Consider the following 22662-nt stretch of genomic DNA (forward strand, 5'->3'; position numbering starts at 1 on the left):
GTTTATGTTGAGGCACATACTTCTGGGGAAGTATTCCAAATGTCTGGAGTATTTTTACTTTAAAAAAAGAAACTGCACCTTTATTTAACCAGGTAGGCTAGTTGAGAACAGGTTCTCGTTTACAACTGCGACCTGGCTAAGATAAAGCAAAGCAGTGTGACAATAAACAACAACACAGATTTACAAATGGAATAAACAAGCGTACAGTCAATAACACAATAGGGAAAAAAATAAAGTATATACAGTGTGTGCAAATGGTCCCCAAGAACACAGTGGCCTCCAAGACTCTTCCTAGAGCTGGCCGCCCGGCCAAACAGCAATTGTGGGAGAAGGGCCTTGGTCAGGGAGGTGAGTGGCCTTTATGGTAGAGTGGCCAGATAGAAGCCACTCCTCAGTAAAAGGCACATGACAACCTCCTTGGAGTTTGCCAAAAGGCACCTAAAGGACTCTCAGACCATGAGAAACAAGATTCTCTGGTCTGATGAAACCAAGATGTAACTCTTTGGCCTGAATGCCAAGCATCACGTCTGTAGAAAACCTGGCACCATCCATACGGTGAAGCATGGTGGTGGCAGCATCAGGCTGTGGGGATGTTTTTCAGCGGTAGGGACTGGGAGACTAGTCAGGATCGAGGGAAATATGAACAGAGCAAAGTGCAGAGACATTGTTGACGAAAACCTGCTCCAGAGCACTCAGGACCTCAGACTGGGGTGAAGTTTCACCTTTCAACAGGACAACGACCCTAAGCACACAGCTAAGACAATGCAGGAGTGGCTTCGGGACAATTCTCTGAATGTCCTTGAGGGACCCAGCCAGAGCCCAGACTTGAACCCGATCTAACATCTCTGGAGAGACCTGGAAATAGCTGTGCAGCGGTTTGAATACTTTCCGAATGCACTGTATAGTGTATCTACAATACAAAATCCATAATACAGCAATATAACAATATTACAATGTACTTGTATGTAGAGTGCGTGTGTTATTATGTTTCGTGTTCTTCAGATATATTTGCATTTATGTTTTATGTCAATGTGTAGTAGTGTTAATAGGTCTATAAGACGACACATTTGTTGTACTTTCTAAATGCTATCATTTATGTATGAAGTGAGTATTTGTTTGATTCAGTAGATCTCGTCGCCTGCTCTATTGATTACAGTTCAGCAGACCACTGTTGCAGGTTATTCATTGCGGGTCGAGCCACAGGCCACTTGTTGTAAAATGTCACTTCAGATTACCTTGGACCGAGCTCCACCACTGGCTGCTCCACTCACTGAATAAATGGAGAGTATTTCACTTGGAAGAGGAAGACATATTGTCTGATGGCATGTCTCTGATTGACTTTTATATGGTAGCCTAGCTATCAGCCTGGACAAAGTATTTCTATAATTCACTACAAGTCTTAACAGTTTTTTTAGGGGGTAGATCAGATTTAATATTGCAGATAGTTTTGGCTTCCATCAATGTAATTGTCTGCATCATTTCCAATCCCCCGTATAGTTTTTGTAAATATATTTTCCTTTGTTTTTAACCCCGTCAGCTACACTCAACCCCTCCCATCCATCTCTGAAGACCATCCAGTTTTGATTTCTATTTGCCATATATTTTTTATTTGTGCTGTTTCACAAATGTTCTGAACCTTTATACATTTTACAGACACAGTATATTTTACATGAGTTATCTTGTTGTTTTTAGTCCCATCGCTCAACCCCTCCCAAAAATCACTGAACACCATCCATCTATTTGCCATATATTTTTCAACTGTGCTGTGATGTTTCACAATTCTATTCTCATAGTTTCTAAATTGTAAATTAAATATATTTTTTTTTGCTAAGAGTATTATTGTATTATTGATCGATTGACTATGACTTTTTAAATCACCCAGCAGTGCTATTAGCAGAGTTGGCTCCAAGTAAATGTTGCAATTTCTCAGCCATTCCTGAACCTGTGACCGAAAACAAGCTGCATGTGGACAGTACAAAAAACAAATGATCTAATGATTCTGTCTAAAACTCTGAAGTTTTGAATCAGGCTTTGTTTTGTGTATCAGTTCATAAACCATGTGCCAGTCTTAGCTGTTGTTTGTTGGTCGAAGCCCAACTTGTCAAGAGGCAAGGAGAAGGAGATACAGGTTGAGCGAGACAAATAGGACTGCTATCAGCTCGAGCTGTGCTCAACGTGTAAACATTTACACTTTCCAGCTGTTGGAAGTGTCTGTGACTCTAAGCAAAACACGTGTGAGTAATTTGGCCGAGGCAGTCGGGGTTCGGGCATGAGCCTGGAGGGGGAAGAAAACACAGGGATGATGATGGACACAGTGTTTAGCTTGTAACGCTAGAACAGGATAGGAAAGAATAAATCAATCAATCAATCATACCTGTCATTCCAGCCATGTGGCAACCACATAAAAACTCCTTGGGATTTGGAATGTGTTTGTTCCCCTCTGTGTCCAGGTTTCTTCTGTGGTAGTAGCCTAAGCATTAATCCTAACCATAGATTAGCCCATAATTTGTAAGCATATATTTTTTAGAACATTTTCTTTAAGTATACCACAAAGAGAATCATTCTTATTTGAGATTAATGGTGTTCTGTAGCACATATTTGCATGGTCTAGCTAGCAAACTGATCGGAATTTGCCTTAATTGGATGAACGTGAATGAACCATTCATTCCGTGTGGTTTCAGGGTTAATTCCATGTGGTTACAGGGTTGAAACAGAAACAACTCAAAGGGTTAAGTTTAGGTATAAATTCTGAGTTGTTAATGTTAGGGCTATGGTGTGGGGAAGGCTTCAAACAGAAACAACTCAAAGGGTTAAGTTTAGGTATAAATTCTGAGTTGTTAATGTTAGGGCTATGGTGTGGGGAAGGCTTCAAACAGAAAGAACTCAAAGGGTTAAGTTTAGGTATAAATTCTGAGTTGTTAATGTTAGGGCTATGTTGTGGGGAAGGCTTCAAACAGAAACAACTCAAAGGGTTAAGTTTAGGTATAAATTCTGAGTTGTTAATGTTAGGGCTATGTTGTGGGGAAGGCTTCAAACAGAAACAACTCAAAGGGTTAAGTTTAGGTATAAATTCTGAGTTGTTAATGTTAGGGCTACGGTGTGGGGAAGGCTTCAAACAGAAACAACTCAAAGGGTTAAGTTTTGGTATAAATTCTGAGTTGTTAATGTTAGGGCTACGGTGTGGGGAAGGCTTCAAACAGAAAGAACTCAAAGGGTTAAGTTTAGGTATAAATTCTGAGTTGTTAATGTTAGGGCTATGGTGTGGGGAAGGCTTCAAACAGAAACAACTCAAAGGGTTAAGTTTAGGTATAAATTCTGAGTTGTTAATGTTAGGGCTACGGTGTGGGGAAGGCTTCAAACAGAAACAACTCAAAGGGTTAAATTTAGGTATAAATTCTGAGTTGTTAATGTTAGGGCTACGGTGTGGGGAAGGCTTCAAACAGAAACAATGCGTTGTTCCCATTAAGTATCATCAAGTACTCTCCCTGCTTGCTCGAGAATGATGAACTTCCGTGGCGCTGAGTTTAAGCACAGTGCTGTGCGGTAGTTTTTTGGGGGGTGGCGGCTGACAAAGGCATATTTCAAACGTCCAAAAACGACGGCTTGCTAGCTATAGCCTACACTTATTTAATTTGAACAGGTAATCATTTGTAATAGTTCAATAGATGTAATTGTTCAATTAAAGATTGACACTTTAATTTTGTAACTTGAATTGATTGTAAATGTTGATTGTATTTTCACACTTAAGAATAATACATTCTGAAATGTTGAATCTGGAAATAATAGGTCATTTTGGTGTTTCAGTTTGAAGGACGGTTTTAGGGAGACAACATTGAGTTATTTTATTGGAGCACAAGCAGCCGTGCAGAGCGCAAATTGTGTTCCGTGATTGAAAACGCTAATTGTCAGAGCGACTTTGCACTTGCTGATAGCCCACTAAAAACATGTCTCCATCTCATTCCATTATTGCTGTCATTTTTACTCTTTATGGCCGCGCCCTGGTACCGTCCCTTCATTCCTTTTCACTTCTTTTCATTTTCCTTGTATCTATGATTTATGTCTGATGTCAAACTTTAGAGTGAGCAGGCATCAGCAAATGCGAGATCATAATTAGTTTAGCTGACGATGGGCCTCCAATAGCGCTTGCATCTGGATGGAAAATTACCCTATAGGGAACTGGCTACTCACCAGAACTTTTTACTGATACATTGTGAAACACCCGATGAATCAAGTATCCTTTCTCTGCCAAGAAAGCTCTCTGGATTTGTAGCCAATATTATGTCCGTAGAAAAGCTTTCCATTCTAAATGTATCAGAGGAGAATTAGGAGCATTGTATTTTTCTGGCGAGAAGAGGACATGACTCCCTACACAACATTTCGGAAGTTCAATAAATGGCACAATGGCATTTACAGGCCCCTTGATCTAGATAATGCCAATGTAGCCGGCTAGCCGCGCTGCGGATCACATGCATGGCAGGACCGACCACTTGTTAAGTTCATATGTTGTTCTGCATTTGATAAGGTTGGACACTCCAATGATTTAGACATTACTGCTTTTCTGTACCTTCCTCATGAGTCAGCATATTGTTATTTAACGCTAGGATAGGATAGGGGGCGGCAGGTAGACTAGTGGTTAGAGCTAGATCAAATCCCTGACCTGACAAGGTACAAAATCTGTTGTTCTCCCACTGAACAAGGAAGTTAACCCACTGTTCCTAGGCCATCATTGAAAATAAGAATTTGTTCTTAACTGACTTGCCTACTTAAGTAAAGGTTAAAAAAAAAATAGGCTTTTTGAAATAATATGGTTAAGGAGGGCGTTAAAAGAAAATAATTGAAATGTAGTAAAGACAAAATATTAGAAACAGTTTCCAGTGTCATAGTGGTCAGACTCAGTGGTATCTTACTCGTGACTCATTAATCAGTCTAAAGTTAATTAGTGAGAGAATCAGCTGGGTTCTATTTATCACTGCCCAACTTGACCTTCTGATTGGGCAGTGTGCATGTGTGTTTGTGTGTGTGTGTGTGTGTGTGTGTGTGTGTGTGTGTGTGTGTGTGACTGCCTGCCTGCCTGACTGCCACACTCATACAATGAACCCAGATGATGATATGATGTTTCTCCGCTCCAATCTTTTTTCTCCTCATCTCTCTCTCTCTCTTTCTTTCTTTATATTTACCTTCCCCTTTGCACCCATTTTCTCACTGACTGACTGACTGACTCTCTCTCTCTCTTTTGATTTGGCTTTCAGAGACGACGAGGCTCAGGGGTATTCTGTGCCAACTGTCTGACCACCAAGACCTCGCTGTGGAGGAAGAATGCCAACGGGGGATATGTGTGCAACGCGTGTGGCCTCTATCAGAAGCTCCACTCAGTAAGGCTGGCGGGGGAGCTTGGAAAAATACAGGAGTGTGTGTGTGTATGTGTGTGTGTGTGTGTGTGTGTGTGTGTGTGTGTGTGTGTCAGGGGAGGGGAGAGGAGGGCAACCTGCTATTCCAGCCCACCCACTAAAATAAAATAGCCGTTAAGTAAATGGTAGCAGGACACTGTAGCCATTCTAGCCTGTCCACCCCACTTCCTCCCCAGGTGACTGGTGCTCCTCTCAGGGCCTGGGGGAGGAGGGAATAAGGGGTGCCCCCATGCACTCTCACCCCTAGCCCTGCTAATGGTGATCTGGGAGTAATCCTGCCTTAGCCTAGAATTCCCTAGCTACCCACAGATCCCAAAACATCTGACCCTAAAGTTCACACATGCTCCTCTCACACACATGCAGGCTCATACATCACATAGGTATGATAGGTCTACACCCTCTTTCTCCCCCCTCCTCTCTCTCTCTCTTTCTCCCTCTCCATATCTGTTCACACACATCCTCTCAGTCAAAGGCTGTGACCTCACTTTGTGGTGTCACACAGATGGAGAAAAATAAACTTGATTGGAATTAGGGATGTAACGATTCACCGATATGCATGGTCCCCAATTCAAATTTTGAAGATATGACTGCATCGATCCACGGACCCCAAACCAATCTAAATGTAGCTTGCATCGGTCAGAAAATCGATTAATACATTACAAATTGGCAGTTCACTAAATTACTTTCTTTCTACCTTCTGAAAACTGATGCGTCCTCTCCTTCAGTGTCGAACTAAGCCTCATTGATCTAAAAGTCACTTTGGGAATATCGGTGGCCTAGTCAGTCTGCGCACTGTGCCCAGATTCGCACGCTGACCAACGCCAAATAGCCGTAATCTTGCACATCTGCACCTACAGCATTCAAATGCTTAAATGGCTTGTGTGATATTAGGCTTCATTAGTTAAGTGACAATCTATGTAGTTGGCTAGGTTATTGTTATCTGCGCACGGTTGAAAATTGTGTTTCACCAGAATTAAAGTAAGCTACTGGAGACACAACTCTCCTCTGGCTATGCCTGCTAAATGGGGCTTACAATAGATTTCATTTAGATTGTTTACGTTCATACTTTGTCCATGCTGATAGTTCACCAATAGTTTTGGTAGTTTTTCTTTAAACAATCAGGGTATATGGTCATTTTTAGATATACAGGGTAAAGTTGATCATTTCATAACGGCAATAACTTTGCGAGGCGCACTGCATGGCCGAAGCGAGAGTAGAAAAGAAGCTCACCTAAACATGGCCGAAGCGAGAGTAGAAAAGAAGCTCACCTAAACATGGCCGAAGCGAGAGTAGAAAAGAAGCTCACCTAAACATGGCCGAAGCGAGAGTAGAAAAGAAGCTCACCTAAAACATGGCCGAAGCAAGAGTAGAAAAGAAGCTCACCTAAAACATGGCCGAAGCGAGAGTAGAAAAGAAGCTCACCTAAAACATGGCCGAAGCGAGAGTAGAAAAGAAGCTCACCTAAAACATGGCCGAAGCGAGAGTAGAAAAGAAGCTCACCTAAACATGGCCGAAGCGAGAGTAGAAAAGAAGCTCACCTAAACATGGCCGAAGCGAGAGTAGAAAAGAAGCTCACCTAAAACATCCAAACGGTCAAAACCATTCGATTTTGAGATAGGGGTGAAGTCCAAAGTTGTGCTATATATTCATTGGCTATGTCATAGCTAATTTGTAATCGGTAAATATTGATACATTACTAGCTCAAATGACCAAATCGCCCTCTACTGGCCTCATGGGTGGAACGGTTTTCATATTTTTCATAATTTCATAATTAATAAACATTGTAAAAATATATGTATATAAAAAATCTGGTGTTTCTATGTCAAACGGTTTTATTATATTTCAGTCTTCTGTGATGTATATAAAATGTAATATTGGGATAAAAACTCTAACTCTACATAGAGTTGAAAAAAACATTAGGAACACCTGCTCTTTCCATAACATAGACTGACTAGGTGAATCCAGGTGAAAGCTATGATCCCTTATTGATGTCACTTGTTAAATCCACTTCAATCAGTGTAGATGAAGGGGAGGAGACAGGTTAAAGAAGGATTTTTAAGCCTTAAGACAATTGAGACATGGATTGTGTATGTGTGCCATTCAGAGGGTGAATGGGCAAGACAAAAGATTTAAAAGGGGTATGATAGTAGGTGACAGGCACACCGGTTTGAGTGTGTCAACGACTGCAATGCTGCTGGATTTTTCACGCTCAACAGTTTCCCTTGTGTATCAAGAATGGCCCACCACCCAAAGGACATCCAGCAAACTTGACACAACTGTGGGAAGCATTGGAGTCAACATGGGCCAGCATCCCTGTGGATGGATGCTTTGGACACCTTGTAGAAAGGAAAGGGAAAGGGGGATACCTAGCCAGTTGTACAACTGAATACGTCTTCCTCATTTAACCCAACCCAACCTCTGAAACAGAGAGGTACGGGGGGCTGCCATAATCGACATACACGACTTCGGTGCCCGGGGAACAGTGGGTTAACTGCCTTGCTCAGAGTCCATGCCCCAATGAATTGAGGCTGATCTGAGGGCAAAATGGGGAGTGAAACTCAAAATAAGAAAGGTGCTCCTAATGTTTTGTACACTCAGTGTATATCTGACATGGTAAAGTAAGGTGCCTAGTTAAATAAAGGTTAAATAAAAATAAATAAAGGTGTATACTGTTGTTTCAAAGTAGATGTGTTTAAGACTACCAAGAAACACTCTGTGTTACTCTGATTTAGCCCACTGCAGTAAAAGCGTAATCTGCAAAAAACAATTAATGGATTTCAGAACCAAAGTTGGGGGACAAAAAAACATAGGCTACATTCTCCCCCTTATCAGATAGTGGTGATAGTAGATGCCTAGTCTCACTTATGGCTCTGATCAGGAGCCTACATAGTACCTACACCAAAGACATACACCATTTACACACAGACAGAGTACATACACCAGGGTTCTCAACTTTGCCCCACAGGTGATTTTATTTGCCCCCACAATTATTATTATCATCATTTTTTTTGTTGTTGGACATAAAAGACTAAACACACCAGCAAATCAGCTCCAACGGATACATTTTTTACAAATCTGTTCCAAAGTATTCCCTCGCATAAGAGAGATATATGTGATTGGATACCAATGTAAACAAGGTGTGAAATTATTCTGTTTTAGTCAAATACTATATCTGTTTGGGCTTCTTGCAGTCAATTTGCAGTCTACAAATGATCTGTAATTATGTTCCAGCCCCCTGAACATCTGCTCACCCAAAATCGGCCCGCAGCAGAATCTAGTTGATGACCCCTGACATACACTATAGACATACATCATTCACACACACACACACACACACACACACACACACACACACACACACACACACACACACACACACACACACACACACACACACACACATGGCTCATGAGCTCCATCAGCAGCAGATTTATTTTAGAATGTAAAATTAGTGTTTAAACAACAAATGTTAGTGCATCAAATTGCATCGAACCTAATCGCATCGATTCATTATCTAATCATACTGAATCGCATCGAGCCAAATCGCATCGATTCATTATCTAATAATACCGAATCGCATCGAACCTTATCGCATCGATTCATTCTCTAATCATACTGAATCGCATCGAACCAAATCGCATCGATTCATTCTCTAATCATACTGAATCACATCGAACCAAATCACATCGATTCATTATCTAATAATACCGAATCGCATCGAACCAAATCGCATCGATTCATTCTCTAATCATACTGAATTGCATTGAACCAAATCGCATCGATTCATTATCTAATAATACCGAATCGCATCAAACCAAATCGCATCGATTCATTCTCTAATCATACTGAATCGCATCGAACCAAATCACATCGATTCATTCTCTAATCATACTGAATCACATCGAACCAAATCGCATCGATTCATTCTCTAATCATACCGAATCGCATCGAACCAAATCGCATCGATTTATTCTCTAATCACGCCGAATCGCATCGAACCAAATCACATCGATTCATTCTCTAATCATACCGAATCGCACCGAATCATTTCAAACTAAAAGTATTGTTCATGTATTGTATCAGAGCCCATGTATCTAGATATGTATCTAATCGTCTTGAAAGGGAAAGATGCACATCCCGAATGGGATTGTTATCATTATAATTCTGGAGATATGGGGAGATTGCCATTGTGTAACAGACTTCAACATGTTATCGTGAAATAGGTCAATGTTCTCAATCATTGAGGATTTTACAACTGGATTTAGTTCACAGGCCACAGGCCCTATACCTCTTTCAGAATGAAATGTTGGTTTTTAATACACAAACTGTATTTTTTTTTCTCTCTGGTGAGTAAACCACCACGGACTGGGCTGGAACCTTCCAAGACGTACTTCTCAATGCTCTTTGAAATGAAATAGTGTCTGGGCAAACATATGGGTAGGCAAATGTGACATCATGTGAGGAATTACCCCTCGGAAACAAGGAGGCCTTTGTCTCTGCACGTCATTCAACGTTAACATTTTTATGTTTAATCTTGGTAATTCGGTTACGACTGGGTTAGAGTCCACAGAGTCCGCCAGTCCCGTGTATAGTGCATATTCTAGGCCGTGTTGCATGCCTGAAGGCGACTGGGCCGGCTGCCTGGGTGGTGGGGGGGACCTACACAGGAGGCTCCCTGAGTCGGTGTGGTCGACTGGGCCAGAGAGGGAGAGAAAGAGAGAGCCAGGCTCCAGAGAGCCTTGCTACAAGAGGCCCTTTCACTGGCCAGGCCACCTGGTGGTCTAAACCAGCTCCAGTCCAGCAGACCAGGCCTACCACAGTCAGAGAAAGAGAGAGACAGAGAGAGAATGAGACGGAAGGAGAGAGGTGAGGGAAAGACAGAGAGGAAAAGAGAGAGAGAGAGAGGAATTGGGTGAGAGAGCGAGAGGGAGCTTTTCCTAAGATCACACACTCCCCTGACTCTTGTTAGGTTAGATAGAACCTAACTAAAATGTTTATTATATTCTATTAAAATGTTTGCTCTATTCTACTGAGCCATTTACTTTATGTTCGTATTCGTATATTTGATTATTTCTTATTGTTCTTGCATTGTCGTGAAGGAACCTGCGAGTAAGTATTTCGTTGGACGATGTACTGTATACCATGCTTATTCCCATACATATGACTAGTAAAACTTCAAACTGAAACTTAAACTGATGACTCCCTGTAGGTAGCTTGACCCAGATGGGGTTTTGTGTTATGAAAGACAGTTTCTTTGGGCATCATATATCATTTATATTGTAGTGCATGCTTAAACTTAAAGCATACATTGAAAAACATCTGATATTAGTTGTTATTATGTAGAAATCCATACAATTATGTTTGTGCACTAGTGCAAGTTTGTATCTTCGTCCTCTTTTTCTCTTATATTGCACTGTTAAGTTGGTGTTATATTGATCCACCTTCAGACATGATGAAAATGACTGTGGTTGACTCCATTATATCCCCAATTGCACCCTATTCCCTATATAGGGCACTACCTTTGACCAGAGCCCTATGGGTAGTAGTGCACTATGTAGAGAATAGGGGCCATTGGGGGCGTAGTGATACTCATAATCTGTTACTTTCGTCTCTGTGTGCCTCTGGACCTGCATGCTGCAACTGGACTGTTGTTTGGGCTTGTTTATGTGTTAGTTGTTAGCGCTCCTTGCTAGTTGTTAGTGAGGAGGTAGACTCTACAGTGGAGGAACTGGCCTGTTGTTTGGGCTTGTTTATGTGTTAGTTGTTAGCGCTCCTTGCTAGTTGTTAGAGAGGAGGTAGACTACAGTGGAGGAACTGGCCTGTAGTTTGGGCTTGTTTATGTGTTAGTTGTTAGCGCTCCTTGCTAGTTGTTAGTGAGGAGGTAGACTTCAGTGGACCATCAGGTAGGGTTGTATACGTAACTCTTCCTTCTCCACTAGCTGCTAACAAATGATATGGAGAGGAGGGGATTCCAAGTCCGCCGGGTTCCCCATCCGTTTGCTCAACACTCCGAGTCTGGATTGTCTGTTTTCCTGAGATTGTTTGTTTGTTCTTGGCAATGGCGAGCGTTCCTCCCATCCTCCCAGTGGGGACTGATTCATGATAGCCACATGTGCGCTTGTTCGTTCAGTCCTCACCGGAAACCACCTGGATGTTGCAGCAGTGTAGCGAGGGCCTCGTTTAACAGAACATCACCATCGCTTGTCTTTTAAGAGGTCCTTTGGTGGCTGCAATTAATCAGTGATGAAGACGTTTTCATCTGCAGGCGTGTTCATCGGCCAATGGCAGTAGTATTTTTATACTTTTGAATAAAAGTTTTATACGCTGTACAGAAATAATTCCATAATAGCACCTCATAAACCGGTGCTGTAGTGGGCCGTAATGGAGTTCTGGACTCCTTATGCCATAGCACATTGCAACAATAAATGTCTCTCTGGTTTTATCTTCTAATAATAGGACTTGACGGGCAGTGGGGAGCGTATGCCCTGTGTGTGTGTGTGTGTCAAATGCCGGGTTGTAAAAACGTATCGAAGTGGCAGCATTACTTTGTTCTGTCTGAAGAGTCTGTCTCTCTTTACAGTTGCCAAAGTGCACTCCCGCGTTGGTCACACTGACAGAAACCAATGAATGGCGAACTCGAAACAGTCTCCTGAGACGTTTTGAAAAGTTCTGCTGCTGGTGACAGAGAGAGGTGGCGCACCAAAAGGCACCCTGTTACCTACATAGTGTACTTATTTTGACCAAAGGCCTGGTCGAAAGTAGTGCACTATATAGGAAATAGCGTGCCATTTGGGACACAGACTATGGTGAAAGCAGTAGCTTGTTGAAGAGCGAGGCAGCATAGAGAAAGGTAGCTAGCTTATTGAAGCCCATCCATTTGTACAGTACTGTCTGGAAATGCCAACACTTTTGTATTGTGTAGGCCTTTGTCTGTAGTAGATGAGCCAAAACAGCAGGAGACAACTGACGGTCTAGACAGACACAGCAACAGTATGGAAATAGATGCATGCATGAATAGGTATTGGAGTTGAACAGTTGCTTAGATGGATGGAAACAGCACATCCTGTAAGAGAGGTAATAATGGGTAACTATTACAGAAAGAAACATAAGGTAATAATGCTGGGATAATGAAGATGACCTTTGGATGGAAGACACCTGTCTGTGTCTTCCATCCACCTTGCTGTGTCTGGGGCCTTGTATTGTCAATCTGTTGTTTATACTGTTGACTAAACATGGCCCTACCTTTGGGATATGTGGGACTGTAGCGTCCCACCTCGCCAACAGCCAGTGAAAGTGCAGGGCGCCAAATTCAAAACAACAAAAATCTCATAATTAAAATTCCTCAAGCATACAAGTATTTTACACCATTTTAAAGATACAATTCTCGTTAATCCAGACACAGTGTCTGATTTCAAAAAGGCTTTACAGCGAAAGCACCACATACGATTATGTTAGGTCACCCCCAAGTCACAGAAAAACACAGCCATTTTCCAGCTAAAGAGAGGAGTCACAAAAAGCAGAAATATAGATCAAATTAATCACTAACCTTTGATGATCTTCATCAGATTACACTCATAGGACTTCATGTTACACAATACATGTATGTTTTGTTCGATAAAGTGCATATTAATAGAAATAAATCAAATTTTACATTGGTGTTTTATGTTCAGTAGTTCTAAAACATTCTGTGATTTTGCAGAGAGCCACATCTATTTACAGAAATACTCATCATAAATGTTGATGAAAATACAAGTGTTATACATGGAATTAGAGATATACTTCTCCTTAATACAAAAAAAACTTTACGGAAAAGCAAACCATGCAATAATCTGAGTACAGCGTTCAGACAACAAAGCAGCCAAAAAGATATCCGCCATATTGTGCAGTCAACATTAGTCAGAAATAGCATTATAAATATTCACCTACCTTTGATGATCTTCATCAGAATGCACTCCCAGGAATCCCAGTTCCACAATAAATGTTTTATTTGTTCGATAAAGTTCATAATTTATGCCCAAATAGCTTCTTTTGTTAGGGCGTTTGGTAAACAAATCCAAACACGCGTTCAGGTACAGCCGAACGTCGGACGAAAAGATCAAAAAGTTCCGTTACAGCCCGTAGAAACTTGTCCAACTAAGTATAGAATCAATCTTAAGGATGTATTTAACATAAATCTTCAATAATGTTCCAACCGGAGAATTCCTATGAGCTAACTCTCTCGTGACCGTGCGCCACGAGCCTGTGGCACTCTGCCAGATACCTGGCTCAATCCCCTCTCATTCAGCCCCCCTTCACAGTAGAAGCCTGAAACAATGTTCTAAAGACTGTTGTCATCTAGTGGAAGCCTTAGGAAGTGCAATATGACCCCATTTACACTGTATATTGGAATGGCAAAGAGTTGAAAGACTACAAACCTCAGATTTCCCACTTCGTGGTTGGATTTTTCTCAGGTTTTCGCCTGCCATATGAGTTCTGTTATACTCACAGACATCATTCAAACAGTTTTAGAAACTTCAGAGTGTTTTCTATCTAATACCAATAATAATATAGAATAATAATAATATACTAATAATAATATTAGCATCTGGGACAGAGTAGCAGGCAGTTTACTCTGGGCACCTTATTCATCCAAGCTACTCAATACTGCCCCCCTGTCACCAAGAAGTTAAGCTTTGATCTGTCTGCAGAAAATGCCCTTAGCATACAGCGAGCTCCAAAAGTATTGGGATAGTGACACATTTTTTGTTGATTTGACTCTGTACTCCAGCACTTTGGATTTGAAATGATACAATGACAATGAGGTTACATTGCAGACTATCAGCTTTAATTTGAGGGTATTTTCAATCATATCGGGTGGGCCGTTTAGAAATTACAGCACTTTTTGTCCCTGCATTTTAGGGGGGACAAATTCACTTAATATTAGGAAAAATTCACTTAAATGTGTATTAAAGTAGCCCAAAGAATGCTAACTTCGCCTTTTATTGTAATGGTGAGAACTTAGCATGTCTTGGGGGTATGATTTTTGTGTGTCTGTAACTTTTTAGTAGGGAAAGAGTGAAAGAGACAGAGAGAGTGATAAAGAGAGAGAGAGATCAAAAGAGAGATAGAGAGAGAGAGACAGAAAGAGACAGCGAAAGAGAGAGAGATGAAGAGAGAGAGACAGAAAGTGACAGATAAAGATAGAGATAAAAAGAGAGAGAGACAGAAAATGAGAAAGAGAAAACAAGATTGAAAGAAAGCAGAGGGAGGGAGAGAGAGAGAGTGAGAGAGAGAGAGAGAAGGGAGGACACACGAGGAAGGAGCCTCCATGGCTACATGGTTTCAGAATGTTCCAGTCAGCAGAGGGCACTCTTTCTTCTGGTCTGAATCATCCTCTGCTTCTCCTCTCCTGCTGCTCTAGACAGACAGTCTTGACATCTGGCTGAGAGAGAGAAAGAGAGAGAGTGAGACAGCAAGAGAGAGAGGGAGGAGGGGGAAAACTTCCACTGCTTTCATTCACCGTAGGGAATTAAGTGTTGTAATAGAGCAATGGAAGATGTGTATGACTGATACAACTGTTCCTGGAAAATACTATTTTCCTTCTCCTTTCATGGAGCCAGAGCCAGAGTGTTGGGTGAAAGGTCACCAAACATTTCTGAGTCAAGATCACTTTCCCAGTCAAAGAGCAAGCCGAGATCTACCTCTCAGATTTTTTTTAAACATGACTTAAAAAATGTAACCTAATAAAAACAGTTCTATAGGAATGAGGTTTGTGCAGTGGGCCTAATACACTATTAGGCTATATGCCTGGGCTGCCAATATTCTTCTTCCCAGACCATATTATACTTCAAACTCAAGCCTTGATCAGTTGGTGTAGCACTTGCAGGGAACAGCTGAGCATAAAATTAAATAATTTGCTAATAATTCCGAGTTGGATGACCATTCAAAACGATTTTTCCCAGTTGGATCTTGTTTTTTTCCCGAGTTCCCAGTTGTTTTGAACATGGAGGTAGACTCAGTGGAAGGAGGGAGAAAGCAGCAGAGGTTCCGTCTCTCACGGCCCCTGCTCTCTCCTTCCTTTCCTCCAGTGAGACTAACCAAAGAGAGGGGCCACCATCTTCCACCTGATGGCGAAACTCGAGTCCACTGCATTCGCCTTATGCACAAATTCATGTTGTTCCTATGACCAGAGAAAGTAAAATATTAGTCGATATTAAAATAGACAAGACAAGCTGCTAATTATAATAAAAATGCAGGGCTACCTTGGCTTCCCATTCGTTGCAACTACATCTTGAGTGGAAGTAGGGAGAAGCGCGTTTTATGTTTTGTAATAGTGTTGAATAAAAGAAGAAAGAAATACAACATTCTCAATGGAATAACATTTTACACAATGAAGACAAACTGACATTAATGTTCTTGGCAACACATAATGCTTGGACAGAGACATATACATAATCCTTTTAAAAATGATTGGAATCATAGCATAGTGTTGAATCAGAACTTAGACATGATCTCACTCATAAAAACAGTAGCTTTTTGCTGTATTCTTTGACAGTCTCTCTCTTGTCATGGTTTTAAAAGTTATGACATCTCACTTAGGCTCACTCATGGTAGCTTTAGGCACGTTGATTTGACTTTTTAATTGGCCAGCAACTGACTCTGCAACCCAATGCTGCAAGGGGAATGCAGTGTTCCATCTGGTGTACCAAAATGCAATGATGCTATAGGTGGGATCGAGGCGTTATCATTGGCTTTTCTACAGAAATGCTTTGTGATCGCCAAGGAATGCCTTGAAGATTGACCGGTTGGTGACCACTGGTGTAGGGCCTACATGTTTCTGAATAAATAGCCGTACTTTCATTGAGGGGGAAGGAGGGGGAAATGTAGGATCTCAATTTGAGCCAATTTGCTACAGCAGGAAATGAATCCTGCAGCAACAGGAAATGTGAATTGTTACGTGGATTATAATTCATGACATTTGTTGTATGGGTTGATACATATCAAGTTTGACATTTTAAAGTGGAAATTACAAACTTTAGAAGCCTTTTTAAACCTTGAATAAAACATGTGTTTTCATTTCCTGCTATTCAGGAAAATTATCAGCAACAACAGAGTGATCAAATTAAAATCATACATCAGTACGCTCTTAGAAAAAAGGGTTCCAAAAGGGTTCTTCGGCTGTCCCCATTGGAGAACCCTTTTTGGTTCCTGGTAGAAACCTTTCTGGTTTCAGGTAGAACCCTTTTGGTTTCCGTGTAGACCCTTCTGTGGGAAGGATTCTTCATGGAACCCAAAGGGGTTCTACGTTGAACCAAAAGGGGTTCTTCAAAGGGTTCTCCTGTCGGGACAGCCGAATAATCATCAAAGGTTCTAGATAGCACCTTTTTTCTAAGAGTGTTCTAGCCTTAAAGGAAAAAAAGTTCATTTCCCTTCTTCCTATCAACCTGTGCCATCAAACCTTTCTTTCCTCTTTTTTTCATGTCTCCCCCCTTTTTTTGATTGGTTTCCGTTCCCCGGGAACATGTCAACGGATTCTCTATCACAAAGATAAGGAGGTAGGCAGCGGTACGGTGTGGAATTGATTCCTCGGGGACTTTTCACACCTATAAGTCAGTCTGCAATAGGGTCAATCTGATCCCTTTTATTCAGATTCTCTTCTGGCCATTTCTTCTCTGGCCGTATGAATATACAGTATGTGTAGGGAGCAAATCGATGGAATAAAAATGCCCACACCTCTGTTTTAGTTTTTTTCCATGCACCTATTAGTTTGGGCTCCCAGTTATTTCTGGGAAATTTCAATGGAAAGCGGGTGAAACGTTTGAATAAAAACGTGTCCGTCGGCATTGCCGTGTTAAGTGTCACCGGCAGGAGGTGGCTGTGAATGCCAGACTCTACCTGTGGCAGAATGACATGAAGGAGAGGAAAAAAGAAAGGAACAGAACAGGGAAAAAAAGGAAAGGCCTGGATGATAAATGAGGGCAAGAACGTTCAACTTGCTCCTCCGTTTCAAACGTGTCCTAAAGGTAGACTGACAGAATTCTTGCTTCGATTTCCCGAATTATATTAGATGTCTCTGTATTTTCAAGTCAATGCTTGAGGGACGTCATATCACACGCAAACACAGAAATTATGAATAAGTGATGACCTTAAGCTTGACGCTCGAAAAAATATATTGCAATTGTAATCACTGAATTTAATGATTACTATTTGCCTGGTGGCTACAAATATGAATTGGCCAGTTAATGAGAGAATACTGTAGGCTACATCCATTATTTTGTGGATCTTGCGGTAAATGTGTTACCATTTAAAAGGTTGTATGCCATCTGCAATACACCAACACTCCTGCAGTATTTACAGGAGGTCTTATCCCCTTATTGGGCTCTAATAAGCAATGTGAGCTGCCCTGGGGCAAGGCCTGTCTGTGTGCCAGCGCTAGATGGAGGTCAGGCGCTCGTGTCTCCTGTCTGCCCAGCTGTGACTGGGTGACGGCTGGGGAGCAGAGGGTGCAGGCGGGTTACAGAGGGAGGATGTGGGTTAGAGGGGGAGCAGTGGAGGAAAAAGGAGCGGTCACTATCAGGATTAAGCTTTACTGACTAGAGCCTAACTCGCCGAGTCCTGATGCTTTTTATATTGCAGTAATTCTGGGATCATTATAGTGGCATAATATGTTGTGTAATTACACCTACTATCAAATTGCTTAGCTGATCGCTTTTCTTATTTAGGGACATCTTTAGCTACATTTTTTATGTATGGCTCACTACATAAATAAATCAAATGTATATCTGTCTCTCACCAGACTCCACGGCCGCTGAACATCATCAAGCAGAACAACGGCGAGCAGATCATCCGCAGACGCACGCGGAAGCGCCTCAACCCCGATCCTCTGCCCTCCGAACCTGTGGGCTCCAAGCAGCAGCGAATCAACAGCGAGGAGCGCCTTAATGGCAGTCCCCTGGAGCGTCGGCCAGGAGAGGATGGGCCAGGCTCAGACGGAGGGCCCGTTCCTCGCGGAGGGGAGCCCCCGAACGCCCTGGGCAAGTACGAGGCCTACAGCTCCTCTGGGGCTAAGGGCCACCCCAGCCCTCGCTCCACCCATGCCTTCCTGGTCAGCCAGACCCTAGAGATCCACAAGCGTATGCCTCCTTTGCACATACACAACAAGAACCCTGCGGAGGGAGGGGCGGAGGGGAACGGGGTGGGCTCAGCTGGGGTCCATCACATGGGCTCGGAGGGGAAAGGCGGCTCGGCCTCCGAGAGGGGTAGCCCCATCGAGAAGTACATGCGCCCTTCCAAACAGGCTAGCTACTCGCCACCAGGCAGCCCCATCGAGAAGTACCAGTACCCGTTCTTCAGCCTGCCCTTTATCCACAACGACCTGCAGAGCGAGGCCGACTGGCTGCGCTTCTGGACTAAGTATAAAATGTCTGTGCCGGGCAACCCACACTACCTAGGCCACATGCCTGGTCTGCCCAACCCTTGCCAAAGCTTTGTGCCTTACTCCACCTTCAGCCTGCCCTCACACTTCCCTTCCCCACCCCCCGCCGGCCCCGAGAGTGACATCCCTCTCGACCTGGCCATTAAACATTCCAAACCGGCCCCCACCGCCAACGGCTCCACCGCCGCTGCCAAGGAGAGGATTAGCAGTGCCGACACACGGGCCATGCCCACTGTCCCCCCAGTAGAGAAGGAGAAAGAGAAAGAGAGAGAGCAGCATGAGAGAGGAGAGGAGAAGGAGGAAGTAGAAGAGGGGCCATCGCCCCAGCCAGCTCCACCTCCCCCAGCCGTTGCAGCTAAGCCGGAGAGGGTGGACCAGAGCACGCAGGACGAGCTGACCTGCAAGTGCATCCACTGTGGCATCGTCTTCCTGGATGAGGTGATGTACGCCCTACACATGAGCTGCCACGCCGACGGAGGGCCCTTCCAGTGCAGCATCTGCCTGCACTCCTGCGCAGACAAGTATGACTTCACCACACACATACAACGAGGGCTTCACCGGCCCACCGTCGAAGCTGAGCCAAAGGCCGATGCTCCAATGGACTCTGTGTGATTTTGGTGCCCCCCACAGACTTGGAATTCTAGCACAAGCATAGCAGTATGAAAAAGAACTCTACGGACAAAAACAATGTACTGTAATGATTGAATGAGACTTTTTGCTAAATGTGCCATGATAGCTTCTGTGCCTCCGCAGCCAGTGTAGGGAACTAATATCATTTAAACATTTATATTGGACTTAATACAGAAAAAGTGATTTGCTATTTTCTTTTTTTGTTGTAAAGGAAACGCTTTTGAGGAAAATGGTACCACAAGTAGCCGCTTATTTTTGTGTTTATTTTTTTTTCTATTGTTAATTTTTTTCTTCAGAAGTGTTACTTTGACAAGGCAGTTCAGTAAACAACAAGGTACATCTACGAGTTTTTGGGATTGGTTTATTATTCAGTGGGTTGGTTGTGCTACTCATCAATGTTCTCTTACCTGGTTGATTCAATGTTCCGTACAGAATGAGGATGTGTGAATTGATATGTAAAGTGAGGAAATGGGAAATGTCAGTCGTCTGTCATAATCTCATCCCCGATGGATGGGCAGAGCGATGACTAATGATTGGATTGTCCTCAAATAAACGTCCTCAGGGAACGCACGTGGCTGATTTAGAAACATAGCCTGCAGTGGTTTCAGTCGCATTGGTCTCTGCTTAACATCCATCTAAGTGTCTTATGTTTTAATGTATTTTAGTTATGGCTACAGCTTGTTTTTTGTTAGTTTTTTTTTGGAAAACTATTGTCACAGAATTTCCCCTAGACATGTTAAGTTGCTAGGATGCAAACCTTATATCACTAAAGACATTTGGGAAGGAAATAAAATAATAAATACATATTTTTTTTTCTATGTTGTTAATATGAAAAATGCATAATATCAGTGCCTGATATATTGTACAAAGTATTTTCTACCTGGTATGTTGATATGCAACATTGACTTTCCATTTGAGTAAAGGGCCACGAGCTTGGCTCTGCAAAACTGTTTACATTTGCAAATGTAGCAAACAAGGTAATGAAGCAAAATGCCTGCAATTCTTAGTATTTTTCTCTCATGAGGACAGGACGATAGATCACGTTAAAAAAACAGAGGCCTTTTGTCAGAAGGTTGAATGGGAGATGAAATGGAGTCTGGAGATGAAATGGAGTCAAAGTATTTTTTTCTGTTTGTTTGAATGCCACAGAGAGGCACTATCCATTCCATGTCTTTCTTTCTTTGTATGCTCCTCCTCGTACACATTGTAATGCTTTATAGTCTATCCTTTATAGTCTATCCTATCCTGTATGTATTTTTTTTAAGAGAAGCTGATGTAGCTTGGTCATAAATCATGTTCTGTGAGCATTATAGCTTTGGACATCATGGGTTTTCCTGTCCAGGTATTTCAACTGACTATATCGTACACAAGGCCCATTTTTTGTATCTCTATTCAATTGAAATTGACATAATACTATAATATTTGGTTTTTAGTAAGTCTTATTTTCAAGGACTTAATTTGAACGTAGCATGAATTTCTACTTGATCCATAGACAGGTGAAACAGGTGCCTTTTGACGGAAATAAGTCATTGAATATCAACGGTGTTGAATGCTTTTCCCATCAAATCAGCTGTTGTATAACTCATCCAAGTAATTGCCAGGATGTAGGTGGATTAATACCATTTGAGCGACAAAACAAATACTACTTCCACACAGTTATCACACAGCAACATTACCCCTCTGTAGCTTGTTTGTATTTTGCTTGTAGACAACGTATTTAGCCTCTAAAACACTCCCCCAAAAATCTGTTTCTCTCTCTGTCCTCTCGCTCTCTGTCTCTCTCGTGTGTGCGTACTGTGTACGTCCACCCATTGCTGCTGCTGCGTCTAGCATGAGTTCAATCTAAACTGTCCATCCTTAGAGACACATACTTATTTATACTTGAGCAGCGGGGAACGAAACGAGAGTCTGCCTGGGATTCACAAACAAGGATTTGTGTGAAGTAGCGATGAACTCAACATAGCCTTACAATGCTGCTTTACTGCAAATGCCTCTTGGAAAACAAAAAATTGTAATATTAGTAATAAATTCACAGGTGCATTTATCATATGATACCGAATAACATAAGGAACTATTTTTCTTTTAGTGTTCAATTTGCGAAGTTTTAATTTGAAATATGTTAACGCTTGCACTTCAATTATTCTGTTTTATTGCCAAGGAAGAAAGAGGATACTGTTAAATGTGTTATTAGCATGCTATACACAGGTACTGCAAAAATAATTAGCAGGAGTGAACATGCCTATAAGGAGGACAAGACAAAGAAACACCATGGACAGAAAGAATGATCTGTGCCAAGAAGATGCCAGTAAGCCAGTGTAGACACGGACATGGCAAAAAGGCAAATGTTTTGTAAATGTTTTAACCATCATTTTTAGAATGTTGTTTCTTGTTTTTACACTTTATTGCATAGAAGATGGGTTTAGATGATTTGTTTCTTTATTTTGTTTTTTCTGCTACCACCTTTACGTTTTTGTGTCGTAGGTTTTACATGCAAAAAAATCAACAAAGATGGCAAAGATGTCTGTTACATCTAAACTTGAATAATAATGATAATAATAATAATAATTAATAAAGTAATAACAAAACATGTTCTGCAATCTTAGTTTTTATTCTGTGATTTTCATGACCATACCTTGATATACGGCTCTGGAAAAAATGAAGAGACCACTGCAAAACTATCAGTTTTTCAGGTTTTACTTGTATGTGTTTGGATAAAATTAACAATTTTGTTTTATTCTATAAACTACTGACAACATTTCTTCCAAATTCAAAATAGTTTTTTTCCAGGACAACCTTGTATGTGACTTGATTCATGCAACCTTCACAAAGACAAATCTGCCCAATTCCAGCCTTGCTGAAGCACGCCCAGATCATCACCGATCCACCAAATTTCACAGTGGGTGTGAGACCTGGAGAGGCCTACAAGCCACAGTGTCTCACACCCACTGTAAAATTTGGTGAAGGATTGGTGATGATCTGGAATCGGGCAGATTTGTCTTTGTGAAGAACGCATGAATCAAGCCACATACAAGGTTGTCCGGGAAGAAAACTTGCTTCCTTTTGCTGTGACAATATTCTCCAACTCTGAGGATTGGTTTTTCCAGCAGGACAATGCTTCATGCCACACAGACAGGTCAATCAAGGTGTGGATGGAGGATTACCAGATCAAGACCTTGTCATGGCTAGCCCAATCTCCTGACCTGAACCCCA

At 41.9% G+C, this 22662-nt stretch overlaps 1 protein-coding gene across 1 annotated transcript in view; it reads left to right on the forward strand.

The window, feature by feature from the left end:
- The window catches only part of trps1 (trichorhinophalangeal syndrome I), a 177443-nt gene extending 155404 nt beyond the window's left edge, over positions 1–22039 (forward strand). Inside the window, exons 6-7 of the mRNA XM_042309830.1 lie at positions 5250–5372; positions 18184–22039. Coding sequence (XP_042165764.1) covers positions 5250–5372; positions 18184–19434 — 1374 coding nt within the window. The 3' untranslated portion in view covers positions 19435–22039. The remainder of the gene's footprint in view (positions 1–5249; positions 5373–18183) is intronic.
- The last annotated feature ends 623 nt before the right edge of the window (positions 22040–22662 follow it).

The sequence above is a fragment of the Oncorhynchus tshawytscha genome, linkage group LG31 (genome assembly GCF_018296145.1).
Source record: "Oncorhynchus tshawytscha isolate Ot180627B linkage group LG31, Otsh_v2.0, whole genome shotgun sequence".
In the NCBI taxonomy this organism is placed as follows: Eukaryota; Metazoa; Chordata; class Actinopteri; order Salmoniformes; family Salmonidae; genus Oncorhynchus; species Oncorhynchus tshawytscha.